At 47.3% G+C, this 14,568-nt stretch overlaps 1 protein-coding gene across 4 annotated transcripts in view; it reads right to left on the minus strand.

The window, feature by feature from the left end:
• Positions 1 to 2,861: 2,861 nt before the first annotated feature.
• The window catches only part of LOC142570801 (retinol dehydrogenase 12-like), a 193,872-nt gene continuing 182,165 nt past the window's right edge, over positions 2,862 to 14,568 (minus strand). The window contains exons 6-7 of one of the 4 annotated variants that reach the window (XM_075679126.1): positions 13,730 to 13,903; positions 2,862 to 3,757 (exon numbers count right to left, since the gene is read on the minus strand). In XM_075679126.1, coding sequence (XP_075535241.1) covers positions 3,533 to 3,757; positions 13,730 to 13,903 — 399 coding nt within the window. In that variant the 3' untranslated portion in view covers positions 2,862 to 3,532. The remainder of the gene's footprint in view (positions 3,758 to 13,729; positions 13,904 to 14,568) is intronic. The other 3 variants (XM_075679124.1, XM_075679125.1, XM_075679127.1) reach the window with 3 other exon arrangements.

Raw genomic sequence — 14,568 nt, forward strand, 5'->3', positions numbered from 1 at the left:
TGTCTGACGGAGTTACCACCGACTTCTATTGCTCACTCCTTAATGATGCCCGTAAGATTGTCGTTCATTGCTTCAACACTAATGTCGTCTTCCTGAGTTAAAGTCGAATACCTGTTCTGTAGCTTTATGCGGAATTCCTCTAGTTTCCCTCTTACCGCTAACTCATTTATTGGCTTCTTGTGTAGCAGTTTGCTCCATTCCCTCCTCAAGTCGAGGCTAATTCGTGTTCTTACCATCATAAGGTCACTGCAGCGCACCTTGCCGAGCACGTCTACATCTTGTATGATGCCAGGGTTCACGCAGAGTACGAAGTCGATTTCATTTCTAGTCTCACCATTCGGGCTCCTTCACATCCACTTTTGGCTAACCAGCAGGAAAAAGGTATTCATTATCCGCATACAATTCTGTTCTGCAAACTCTACTAATAACTCTCCCCTGCTATTCCTAGAGCCTAGGCCATATTCCCGCACTGACTTGTCTCCAGCCTGCTTCTTGCCTACCCTGGCATTGAAGTCGCCCATCAGTATAGTGTATTTTGTTTTGACCTTACCCATCGGCGATTTCACGTCTTCATAAAAGCTTTCGACTTCCTAGTCATCATGACTGGATGTAGGGGCGTAGACCTGTACTACCTTCAATTTGTACCTCTCATTAAGTTTCACAACAAGACCTGCCAACCTCTCGTTAATGCTATAGAATTCCTGTATGTTGCCAGCTATATCCTTATTAATCAGGAATCCGACTCCTAGTTCTCGTCTCTCCGCTAAGCCCTGGTAGCACAGTACGTGCCCGCTTTTTAGCACTGTATATGCTTCTTTTGTCCTCCTGACCTCACTGAGCCCTATTATATCCTAGTTACTACCCTCTAATTCCTCCAATAATACTGCTAGACTCGCCTCACTAGATAACGTTCTAACGTTAAACGTTGCCAGGTTCAGGTTCCAATGACGGCCTGTCCGGAGCCAGGTATTCCTAGCACCCCTCTGCTGCGTCACAGATCTGACCGGCGCCGTGGTCAGTTGCTTCGCGGCTGCTGGGGACTGAGTGCCGGGGTTTGATTGTTGTAGTCGTATAGGAGGTTGTGGCCAAGTACTGCACCAGGGTGGCCAATCCTGCTCTGCTGGGAGAGTGCGTTACCGGTTCTGGTCACCGGGGTCAGGCCGCACTCCAGGCCTGTTTGTGCAATTTTCTCAACACACGGATTTTTTTCCGGTGGAGAATCGCGCGGCACCGGATTCGAACCACGGTCCTCTTGCACGCGAGGCGGATACTCTACCGCCCGCGCAGGAGTTGTACGCCGAATTTAACCTACAGTGGGGCCTTATTTCATCAGTCAAGGTGGACCAATCTGAGCTCGGTTATACCGCACGGATGGCACTCAACTAGAGAACCTGGTATTTATGACCTGCACATGTGTGGCCATACATATTAGAGAAGATTTTTTTTTCTTTTTTTAGGAAGGTCCCTGTGCAGTGATAAACTAAAAGAAAAGACATATTAAAAAGGGGAAGAAAAAAAGGAAGAGAACAGGCGATTTGAACACGTGATCCTTGCATGTTTCCCGGAAAGATAGCTCAGTCGGTTGGTCCGTCATGCTCCAGGTTACATTGAAGGGCCATAGCTCCTGTCCAGGGCCTCATACTTAGGTGGAAAGGGACTGATGTTGTCCGCGATGGTCAATTTTGTTGTCCGCGATGGTCAACCGAGTGGTTGGATGGCATACTTTCTTAGAAAAATGGCCGCCCGCGGATAACAGCGAACTCGAGCGGCTTTAGAGACTAGGAAAAGCTTGATCACGTGCTAGGCGAGAACGGCACTCTTAGCGCGGGAAGCAAGCCTGAGTAACAATATCAAGGACTGCTGCTCAGGAGGGCGAAATACCTTCGTGTAATTATAATAACCCTAATAAGAATGCTTTCGAATACTTACGTCAGCGTAACGCACATTAAATCATCTCTTGAACTACCCCCTTTAGCAGCAAGACGCAGAATCTGACGACTCAGCCTGTTCCATAAGCTATATCACAACTTTTCTCACCTGCATGGTACACTGTTACTGCCACCAGCTCGAACTTCTCGCCGCCTGTTCAACTCCAACAGCGTCCAACGCCTTCATGATTCGATTCTTGCATTCAACAAATCGTTTCTTCCCGCAGCCATTGAAGACTGGAATTACCTTCCCGAAGCAGTTGCTCTTGATAGAAGTCCAGAAAAATTGAGGCAGCCCTTAACTACACTCTTCGTTAAATAACTTGATCTACGCATTTTTTGTATTCTCGTACCATTTTTATGTTACAGGCGTTGTCCAATAGAAGACATTGATTTACATTATGCTTTGTATACTTTGACTTGTATTTCAATGTCCGGTTGGGTGTCAATCTCTTAATATAAAGTATCTCTTCGTTTTTTAGCTTATCCCTAATTACTTACTCCATACCATCCTTGTGTTTTACCTTTTTTTGTCTTGTGTTTTCCACTGCTCATTACCACACCCCTCTTTTTTTGTGTGCGCTCTGTACTTGTAACGTAGTTGGTTCATTGTTGAATGTCATTCTCTCCATTATATGTAATTTCAATACTGTCCCCCCCCTTTATGTAATGCCCTGTTAAGGGTCCTTAAGGGTTAATAAATGCTGCTGCTGCTGCTGCTGCTGATGGTGGTGATGATGATGATGATGATGATGATGATGATGAGGAGGAGGAGGAGGAGGAGGAGGAGGAGGAGGAGGAGGAGGAGGAGGAGGAGGAGGTGAACTCCTTAAGTAGTTTACTGAGCGGAAAAGAATCTTACGCAATGGAGAGTAAGCAATGACGTCGCACTTTTCCGTCAATATGGCGCGACGATTCACCGAGTTATCGTTCTTGTTTCGTATGGTAAAAAGTACTTGCAGGATACCGGTTGTCACGTCGGCAGGGCAGATATCTTTATTATATGAATCTTATAGCAGAATATATTTCACAGTTTGATCATTCTGGCGTGAAAATACGAAGAACAAGACAAGAAAGACGACACACACATGCACTTGAGTCGCCTTCTTTTCTTGTTCCTCTTATTTTCAGGCGTACACCGTGTTCAAGAAACCCATCATAAGATGACATTATTCTCTCTAACGCATCTACACAAATCAATGCGGCAAACGTCATGGCTCCTAGAACATGTCGACAGGTTACATAATGTGCATAATGCATTCATTTGATCTGTGATTCGCAGAATAACACATCGTTTTTCGGAACGGTAGGCGTGTTTCCGGAAGTGGAGTGCCGGTCACGCATTCACGGCACCGCTCGGACACTCGAGCAGCTTCTAACAACAGCTGGCATGGTCACTCGGCGCAGTCAGCAGCTAATGCGGCCCACAGATGAAAAAGATAGTTAAATTCGGCCCTCTCTTTCGTGTCTACTTTGTCTTATAGTACAGACGCATGTTATAAGCTTGGCTTGTAACAGTAAAGCGAATGTTTAAGCAAGGCAGGATTAAAGCCAGACGCTGGCCACTGCGTGTTACGTTAAGCGATATGACGGCATCCACCAAATCACGCTGCCCGTCCGCCAGGAAGCTCGAAGAGCTTCTCGACTTCGGTCGGGTCCAAATGGCAGAGGCTGATGGTTCGGGCGAATGTGCTCTCCACACACTTTCTGTTAATTGCCCGGTGACTGACAATGCCGCGCGCACACTCCTCCAAATAAAAGCCTGTCTCCGTTGCGAAGCGATCATCCACGGCCGCGTACAGGGACGTCTGGGCCCCCTCCCACACCGTCTGCAGAAGAAAAGTCAGAAAAGCATCACATGTGAGCACCATTAGGCATTCTTTCGCTGGCGTTATAGCCATTGTACATTAACATCGTACCCCAACCCGCGGTTGTGATGTTATGGAACAAACTCCTTTCCTTAAACAGAAAAAAGAATTATGGTCGAAACCGCCCTCGATTGTCATCTAAACCGATGCGAAGCATTCCCCCTCTCCCCCCACCCCCTTACACGTGGCTCAAAACCCCAACGAACTTCCCGTACTCCTGGAAAACGCTTACTCCAACAGCACCACATGCGCGCGCTGCGACACCCTGACGACGTTCGATCGGAATAAGAGGCGGTCGCAGATGCTACAAGACGCACCAAATTCGTCTCCACAAAGTGTGTTTGGAAGTACGCGTCTGGGTACCGCATGTGGCAGCCCTGCAATCGGCGCCGCTCGGCCTCAACCGCCTTTTCAGCGGCCGCCGTTTTTGGGCCGCGCGTCGCTTCTGTCGTTGCTCGTGCTCCAGGGCCGTGCGTATCTCGTCGACCCGTCGCCTCGCCTCCTGCCTCGCCACTTGGTTATGCACCGCATACATCTGTAATGCCTGCAGACTCTTCGCACTCTTACGTTCCTTTTCAGCTTGATACTATAGAAGGCTCATTGTTATATCTGCAAGTAGAGGTCTGCGAGCCAACATAGCGCAGCTAGCACGACCGAGCCACGTCTACTCACGACATAGCATTAAGGGCCCCGTGTCCCAGAAAATTCGGCCTCGGACGTCGTTTCGGCAGAAAGATTTTTGAACTATACCATACCCAGGCTCTCCACGTGGTGCAAGAAAGCTAATCAGCTAATTCAATTTCTCAAACTAAGATACGTAGAAAAATCGTAAACTACGGCTTACACACTATCTACAGACATGATAGCGACGGATTGTGATTTCATTATATGAGAAAACGTAATTCTGTTACGCGAAAACTCAAAGAAACCCCTTTTCCAGCGTTTCTACCAATCATAGACCGCCTACGGCATTCGCCATTTGCGTGTGCCGGCGCGTGAGTATTTCGGGGGCCACACAGCGGCGCGCCCAGTTCCTTGCAATACCTCCAGATGGCGCTCACCTGCGCCGCATCGCGACCCATGCAAGAGGCCGCGTTTCTACCAGAAAGCCCGCCTTCGTGCATAGCGTACGCGCCCACCATTTCCCGGTAAGCATTACAGTTACATACGCTCTAGTTGCCGGGAAGCGTGGGAAGCAGTCAGTAATCTTTGAATGCTATCGCGTTCCACTCTTAAAGGCGAAACTTAAGCGTCCTCCATCTTTTTTTGTGGTGCGCACACCTGTACCGGTGAGTGGTGGAAGGGAGGACATAGAATAAAGAACCAACTGTAGAGAAGGGAAACTACGTTCCGCAGTGGTACGGAAATAAGCAGCGGCAGCGCATGGAACTTACTTAGGTGGACGCCAGATGGCGCTGCTCGACCAGGAAGCGGAAGGGCGTTTTCTTAGAGCAAAATCCACTAAGGCCGCTTTTCACCGGTAGCGTACGCTGGTACGCGCCATGCTTGCCCTGCCGGCTATGCGGCATGCCTCAATGCCTTGGCTGCCGCGTAGCTGGTGCGTCCTATTTGCCAAGAGACCAAAGAGCCTCTGCTGACGCCCATACAAACAAGCGACAAGTGAGTGAACGGAACGTGCAACTTTAATGGCAGAAGACAAGCAGTGTACATTCCCTTGCAATAGCAGAAATAAAATTTGGATGTCGAGATACGCTGCAATCATTGACTTGAGCTCGTAAACGGCTCACCGTTGTCGCACATGGCGGTCTGGTAACGAGCGACAACCAGCGGCGCAAGCGGATTGGACAGAGTGTCCCACCTGTTTACAGCGGCAGTTGCCGTTAAAGATGAGCAACTTGCATTGCGAAGCAATCGGGTGATGCAGGCATCTGCTGCCGCGGCCAACACAGCGACATGGACTACCCGGCATTTTAGCATTAACTCCTTTCCAACCTGCACGTTTCTTTTCTTTCGTGGGCCGCTAACGTGTGGCTTACACTTGGTGTCCCACTTTGTCTCAATATGGACAAGTAACTTTCGTGGGCATCACCTTCCGCAGCCATTTTTGCGGGCCTTTCCACCCATATGGCTATCAACTTCACACACGTTGGACTATGTAAGCACGTATGCTGGTCTCCGTTCGTGCCTAATCGCGGCTGAGAAAGGCCAGAAGCACAATTTGCCCATGGCTGCAGCAGGAAAGGACAAACGGCGAGCACGAACCACGGTGTGAGTAAATTCGGAATTTATGTCGCTGTGCGGAATGCAGGCGCAAATGCTTACCTCGAGAGACTGCTTAGCAACGCAGCTGACCAGGCCGCCACATCCGAGAGACATAACACGGCGACTATAACCAAGTGAGAGAACAGCGGCATTAAACAGCAATCAATCACCGCTTAGAGTTCAGACAATGCATTATACATTGGCTACGAATCATATGGCAACAGTGAGCATTCTGTACATGGGTCTCTTACGGCACATACAGCCGCCTACATACAGACATAGTGCTTGCCTTCGTAACACGCGGTGGTCCGGTAACGAGCAACAATCAGCAGCGGAAACAGATTGGACAGAGTGTCCCACCTGTTTGCAGCGGCAGTCACCGTTAAAAATGAGCAACTTGCATTGCGGAGCAATCGGGTGATGCAGGCATCTGCTGCCGCGGCCAACACAGCGACATGGACTCCCCGGCGTTTTAGCGTTAACTCCTTTCCAACCTGCACGTTTCTTTTCTTTCGTGGGCCGCTAATGTGTGGCTCACACTTGGTGTCCCACTTTGTCTCAATATGGACAAGTAACTTTCATGGGCATCACCTTCGGCAGCCATTTTTGCGGGCCTTTCCACTCACACGGCTGTCAACTTCACACACGTCGGACCATGTAAGCACGTATGCTGGTCTCCGTCCGTGCCTAATCGCGACCGAGAAAGGCCAGAAGCACAATTTGCCCTTGGCTGCAGCAGGAAAGGACAAACGGCGAGCACTAACCACGGTGTGTGAATTGGGAATCTATGTCGGAGTGCGGAATGCAGGAGCAAACGCTTACCTCGAGAGACTGCTTACTAACGCAGCTGACCAGGCCCCACATCCTCGAAATGTAACACGGCGACCACAACCAAGTGGGGCAGCAAAACCAGATTCTGCAATCAATCACTTCAGTGTAGCTTGCGCAAAGACCCAGGCTATAGAGAAAGAAAAGCAATCATCAAAGAGACCAGGAATATGGCAAATGAGAGAGCTTGCATTCAAGAAAGAAGCCACTCTGCTCTGCAAGCACTGATGGCTAAAAACATCAAGAAAAGTAAGATGGTGCATAGCACACGGTGTTTAGGTTAATGCGAGACACATGCCGATGCTGCATTAGCTATTTCAGGAGAGGAATTGTGTATGACAACATACACTAGAAGATACTGCTACAGATATGTTACGCTACTAGACAGTGACTGGTATTAAGTATCAGCGAAGAATCGGTTGACCTTTATGTTTGGATGAGGATGAATTATCTCTAACGAGAATGGGCAATGAAAAAGCTTGCATTAATAGAAAAAAACACACTTGGCGCAAATGGAATTGGCATGACCCGGAAGCTAAGGGCAAACTGACGGAACTGGTTTGGCCAGCGTCGTCCATGCTTGGTCAGAAGTTGCAGGCGCATCTGAACATGAAGAATTTCTAGAAAGTTCTTTTTGAGTTACCTGGATGACTCAGCCAAATGTCCGTGCTGGTAGAATGGCGGCTGAAGCTCTTTTCAGTCTTGACACAGTCCTCTGCAGACTTGATAACTCATCCAAATTCTTCTGCATGCGCTTCTTTGTTCGTATTGTAAAAGCCTTGCAAATTTGGCTCCAGCCCCTTGCTGTTCGTGTAGATGGGAGCTCTTGTGATGACCAAGATGTGCTTGGCATAGGCTGTTGGGGCAGAACAGTGACGCCTGACATATAGCACAGATTAGCCAAACTCATGTAGTGTTTTCTTTTATGTTCGAACAAATTATACTCAAGCATAAACATGAAAAAACACTCTTGTATGCTGCAAATAAATGACATGTATCTCAAGACTAGCAATCCAATACTGCATATATCAAGCATATTTATTTCTGAACCACGTGTTGTTTACCTTGTAGTAGCAGCCACACAATGGCCTTGTTGTAGCAGGCAGCAGCTTCTGTTTAGTGCGTGGAGTGTGTTGCATTATACTAGTGCCGTCCTCATTATTACTGGATGTCTGGAACATAAATTTTGACTGCATCAGAAATTGAAAAAGCACAATTTTGCAATATGAAACGCGAAAACGTGTGACATATATATTGCAATGGTTTGCGACTACAGAACACATGTACATGTACACTGTCTGTTCTAGGGTGCTTAAGCCGCATGGTAAATAAATATTGCTCTTGTCCATAAAATCGTTGTCTACGTAACTACAATGCATGTCAACAGCTTAAGTATTAATAAGATCACCAATGAGAACATTTGTGCACTCATTTATCATCACACTGCTGGTTCCACAAGCAAATGCATGAAAGTCATGAAGCTATTAGAACTGATGCATTAGTTTTGTGTACGAACGTGATGCACCGCTTCACAACTGCAAAAATTTATGCTTTACGGTAAACCAAACTGAACAAGAACATTTGGAACGAACAAGTACGAAATATAGGTGAATTATCATGCTTGCAACTGTTTAGTACATTAAATTCCGTACTTTCCCTTCAGTTTACCAAAGGATTATTCGGTTTTGTGGAGGAAGAAAGTTGCCGGCGGACTAGGAAAAAAATTTTATATGTATATTGGTAAGGCTACTCAATCACCTATGGCCATGGCTACAATAAGATTAAAAATGTGACGAGCGTTCCGATATCGCTCTCTTTCCTTCCTGATTGTGTGTTTATAACGACGGCCTCGAAACTAAAGGTTCTTTTTTTTTTTTAGGAAACAGCAACGGAGGATCCTGTTTGCCCATATGTAATGCAGGATCTAGTTCGTTAACTTGTCTCCGCCTGTAAGTTAATAAGACGAATATTATATATCGATTCAAGCAGCGGTGTTAAACGACTCACCAATATTGCCGCTGCGAGCCGCAGCAGAATCCAGCTCCCGTTTCCATGCAGACGTGTTCCGAATGGCTTGCGACTGAAACCTAACGTTCGCGCTTGCATATCCGCTTGCAAACACGTCACTTCATCCGAAGTTAAATAACGCGAGGCATCAAAGCGCAATAAATTAGTTTAGTGCACGAACGAACGAATCCGTGCCGCCGTGCACTTGAAAATACCGGTAACAATTTGAAATCCAGGCCAGAGGTCACATGAAAGGTTGATCATGCTGAACGCTATTTGCCTTTATAGTGACAAAGAAACAATAAACTTACTAACAAAGAGCACAATATCTAATTAGCAATGATAATTTTGTTCTCTTTTTTATGTAATAGAAATGCTTCGGTAATTGTAGAAGAAACTATGCTGGTTTTATTAGCAGCGGCGCGTGGTCGATTTTTTCGCCTTATGTGGCAATTTGTTGAACTTGGGAGCCTGCTACCCCTGGGGAGGACGCACCAAGAGGGGCAAGCCAATAGTGGTGTGCGAACGGGTACGTGGGAGAGAGCGCGCGCGCGCGTGGAGCAAACACCTCGGGGCACTGACCAGCGAGTGGCAGCATGGGGGTGCGCGCGTATCAGCAACAAACTCTGCATGGGGGTGCGCGCGTAAAAGCAACAAACTAGTGTTTAATCTTGGCTCCGATTAGGTGACGAAATCATCATCAGCAGCAGCAGCCTATTTTATGTCCGCTGCAGGACGAAGGCCTCTCCCTGCGATCTCCAATTACCCCTGTCCTGCGCCAACCGATTCCAGCTAGCACCTGCGAATTTGTTAATTTCATCACCCCAGCCAGTCTTCTGTCGTCCTCGACTGCGCTTCCCTTCTCTTGGCACCTAAACTGTACCCTAATGGTCCACCGGTTATCTAACCTACGCATATCATGTCCTGCCCAGCTCCATTTTTTTTCTGTTAATGTCAATCAGAATATCGGCTATACCCGTTTGCTCTCTGATCCAAACCGCTCTCTCTATGTCTCTTAACGCTCTGCCTGGCATTCTTAGCTCCATCGTTTGTTCTCAACTTGTTCTCAAGTTCCTTTGTCAGTCTCCAAGTTTCTGCGCCATATGTTAGTACCGGCAGAATAGATTGATTGTACACTTTCTTTTCAATGATAGTGGTAAGCTTCCAGTCAGGATCTGACAGTGTCTGCTGCATGCACTCCAGCCCATTTTTATTCTTCTGTAAATTTCCTTCTCATGATCAGGGTCCCCTGTGAGTAATTGACCTAGGTAAATGTACTTCTTTATTAGCGGCGAGAGTTAGGAGTGGCGCCCTCTCGCGTGTGACGTCACGGCCAGGACGCCGCTCGCTCCGTCTCGCTCGGCGGCCGCGCGCGCTCGTTCCCTACGTGTATGCTTGGGATATACGGGTGGCTCGAGCCGCACTTATTGAAGGGTATGTCGGCTTCTTTCTCCTGTCATGCCTGAACCACAGTTCTTTCTCCTAAAGCACGTGAGTCAATAAAATTTGGGGCTTGGATATCGCAAGCCATGTAGCGTTGAACGGGGCTACTGGTTTTACAATGCATATATGCGCCGTGCCTGTCCATAAATTTTGCGTAAGAAGAATGTCTGCAAATTCAATACGCGAAGTGGTGTACGATGCTTGGCTAAACACTTAACATTCCCTTAGAATTTAGCTATGAGAGACATTGCATTTTACATGAAAGAAAAATCTTGGTAATTGGCGTCAGCATGTTATCCGCGTTAGAAAGACATTGCCCAGCGAAGCTGTCATCATGATTCTTATTAGTCTGGTGAGTTGTTCTAGCCAAATATGGTCATTTATTAATGCCTAAAAGAAACAGTTAGGCGCCCATTTCTTATGAAAAAGTCTGCTGGTAGTTTCACCCCTCTCTGCAACAGGCCTCCAAAAAACGAATCGCTCATGGCTGCTACACGACGGCGCATCATGTAGAGTGTTTACATAGTTAATTCACAAATACCATAGTAGCAATCACCTGAGAGAAAAGTTTCGTTGTTAAGATCGAGAGTCAATCAATTGCAAGCGATGAAATGTTTCATAGTGGCCCTCAGTAGCCTTCATCGACAATATGGCACACCCATCACGCAACGATAGCACGAAACGGTAGCAAACGACTGTCGGTATGGCGAGGCACGCTTTGTTCGTGAAACCCATCAGTTCACTACAATTTCGAATTGAAACCATAAAACATTTTTTTACAGCTCCAATTGGAATGGCTAAAATATTCTCCAGCTACTACAGCGCAGATTGGATTGCCTAGAAAAGGAAAATTCAAGCACTTTCTGTCTCACCACTTCTCGCTCCAGCGTTATGCAAACGGAGAACTATTCGCTTCGTCGGTACATAGAAGAGAACCTCGCCCAACTTCAAGCAAAATAATGTTTGCTCCAATCCAATCGCAAGCATTCATAAAGAAAACACCACAAGACTTACATATATATTCACTACTAATGATTCACGCTTCGACTTCTTTCTGGCTGCAGCATACGGTCCTACAGGCATATTTCACTAAAAAATTTCGGCTGAGTAGCCTGTGTCAGTTCGCCAAACAAATTCGTCATGTATATTCCTCAAGCAACAATCACCAGTAAATTTCTCAAGTGAGTTGAACGTGTAGCACAGAAAAAGGAATATGTATTGGTACATTAGTGGGCACGTCGGTGCACGCAAGTGGGCACGTCGGCTGGCCTCCTGTCAACACGAGGCTAAATCCGTTCCTGTTCTTCATGCAGTTCCTTCTTGGTTGGACAGTGACGGTCGGCGCATTACAAGATCCAGCACAGCCGTTTATCATCGCTACCGCCCCTCCTCAAGATTACGCACATGACTGGCAGCACTACAGCGACACCTGGGCGTCATCGCACCGTGGACTATCGACGTCACCCGCAGCTATAAAGAGCCCGCCTTGGTCACGACAGTTCAGTGGGCACGTCGGCTGGCCTCCTGTCAACATGACGCTAAATCGTTCCTGTTCTTCATGCAGTTCCTTCTTGGCTGGACAGTGACGGCCGGCGCATTACAACATCCAGCACAGCCGTTTATCATCGCTACCGCCCCTCCTCAAGATTCCGCACATGACTGGCAGCACTACAGCGACACCTGGGCGTCATCGCACCGTGGACTATCGACGTCACCCGCAGCTATAAAGAGCCCGCCTTGGTCACGACAGTTCAGCGGGCACGTCGGCTGGCTTCCTGTCAACATGGGCTAAATCCGTTCCTGTTCTTCATGCAGGTTAGTAACGAAGCTTGTACTGTGAAATCAGACAATCCATGCTTTTTCCAGCTGACGTGCCCACACTGTCTTACCATTGTCTGTTTGAATGTTCGAAATGTATACTATCGCTACTGATGTTAAGTGGCTACGTGGAACCGAACCCTGGTCCGACGGTAGACCAACAACTCGCTGATTTACTTAAAGGGCAAAAAAGCATCCAAAACAGACTCGACGAAATTGAATCCAAGCTTAATATTGTTGAGGCAGCCACATTAGCGATCACAGAAGTTAAAACAGGTGCTCAGGCTTGAAGGGACTATTCGAACTATGCAAAGTAAGCTGATAGAACTAGAAGACCGATCCAGGAGAAACAACATTATTGTGTTCGGTGTGAAAGAGCAAGATGACGAAACAACAGATGATTTGACTGAAAAGGTGGTTAACGGCGTTTTCAGCGAGACCCTAGATGTGACTGTTTCTTCGGTCGAACGGATTCACAGGATAGTGTTGTAGCTTCGACGGGGCGGCCGGACGGAAGGGCTACGGCATGAGGCCTAAACGGTCGGGGCGCACAGCGCCGCAAGAAAGAGCCGCACTGCTCCAGTCGGGGACCAGACAAAGAATGAATGTCTCTTTCTGAGGAGGCAACTTACAGCGTTTGGCGCTGAGTGGCGCCCTGATGTAAAGACCCAAAACCAAAACCAGAAGTTAACACAGGATACCACATCACCTCTCCCTTGAAAGGAAAAATACTCTACTCGCTCTCCTAGGAACAAAAGTAAGTCACGAGTCAAAGAACACATGTTAGCACTGTAACATACATGATAGTGATGTCATCTTTACACAATAGAAAATGATATCTTTGGCTTCCCCATTTGAAAAAACGCCCAACATGAAAACTGAGTATGAATTATTGCACTCCAGTTCTGTAGTTTCTGTACCCGCCTTGGGCGGACAACGAGATGCAGCCTTGCACACACCGATAACACAAATAATTCACAAAGTACAAAAGTAGACAGTAACAAACATCTGTGTGCCCCCTGGGACAGCACTGATGGGTGGCTCATTCGCCCTGAGCCTGACTCGAGACAGTCTCTGTGGCTGTCGCGGATTTGGCATTGTGCGTAAAAGCACTTTACACTCCATAGTCCCCCCGTAAGGATGGTAACTACATTTAATGTTAAAAACTTTTTGGCATGAAAGACCAATTAGCATGGCGGTCAGCACCGTAGTAAAATGTGCATACATGTTTATGCTGCAAGAAATGTGTGGTATCCCTTCTGCGGGGATGCTAAGAAATAAAGAAAAGTGGTCCAACAGCTAGGATCCACGGATAAATCTGCAGTATAGCAGTAAGTACAGCATGCGTATAGTACCGTTTATGCTGCCAGAAATCCCCCCATTTGAAGGATACTGCTTATGCCTTATTCAGCTAACAAACATGAAAGGAAATACTTTTGGCGTTAAGAGCCGAATTCGCATGGGAGGGTTGAAACCTCTGTTGACAATAACTTAAGGCAACAAGCTACTTGGAAACATAATCCTTAAACCGTTCTGGAGGTTGTCTATGGCGTGTAGACCTACGGAAGACTGGTTCAGGTTGTAGAGGAGGAACAGCAGAAGTGTTACTCGTACTGGGGCTAGAAGGTGTGTCAGAGACCAGAGTGCCTTCAGGGGCAGTGTCTTGGGGAGGAGTGTCGCACGGACGTTCAGGAGACTGTTCCGCACGGGGTGAACCCGGAGGTGGTGGTGGTGAGACAGGTGGTTGCAAAGAAGGGGTTGCAGCAGGAAAATGAGTACCAGTAGGAACTGGAAGAAAAGGTGGAAAACCATTGTCAAAGGATGTTCCGTCATTGAAAGGACTCCTTTCATTTGTTTCCCCCTGACGTACCGAGTACTTCACCAGTTTAGAGGCGTTCCAGCGCTTGCCATTTCCAAGCTGGAAAGTACTTCGACCTACTTTGCGGTAAATCTTAAACGGACCGGAGTATTTAGGACCAAATTTCCGTGAAGTAAGTACCCTAACCAGATCGCCTGGCTGAAGCTGAGGACATTTAGTTGCGCGACGACGATCGACATACTTTTTAGTATTTTCCTGTTTTTCACGTACTCTACTCTGCACTTCCTGGCGCAACTTTGGAGAAGCAAATTCAGGATGAATTGGAGGCATGTTTGCAACGTCCAGCCGAGTTCGTGGTTGTCGACTATGGAGCAGCATAGCTGGAGACACACCGGTAGTCTTATGTGGAGTAAATCTGTAAATTGCCAAGTATTCTAAGACCGCAAGTCTGAGGTCTCGCTGTTCCAAAATAGCAATCTGTATGAATTCTTTAAGGACACGGTTAAATTTTTCTACCTGTCCATTGGCCTGTGGCTAGTAAAGAGAGGACAAGAAATGCTTAATGCCTCTTTTCTTCAGGATATTTTCGAACTGTGCAGAAACAAACTGTGGTCCATTATCGGACACTATAGCA

The sequence above is a fragment of the Dermacentor variabilis genome, chromosome 2, assembly GCF_050947875.1.
Source record: "Dermacentor variabilis isolate Ectoservices chromosome 2, ASM5094787v1, whole genome shotgun sequence".
Classification (NCBI taxonomy): domain Eukaryota; kingdom Metazoa; phylum Arthropoda; class Arachnida; order Ixodida; family Ixodidae; genus Dermacentor; species Dermacentor variabilis.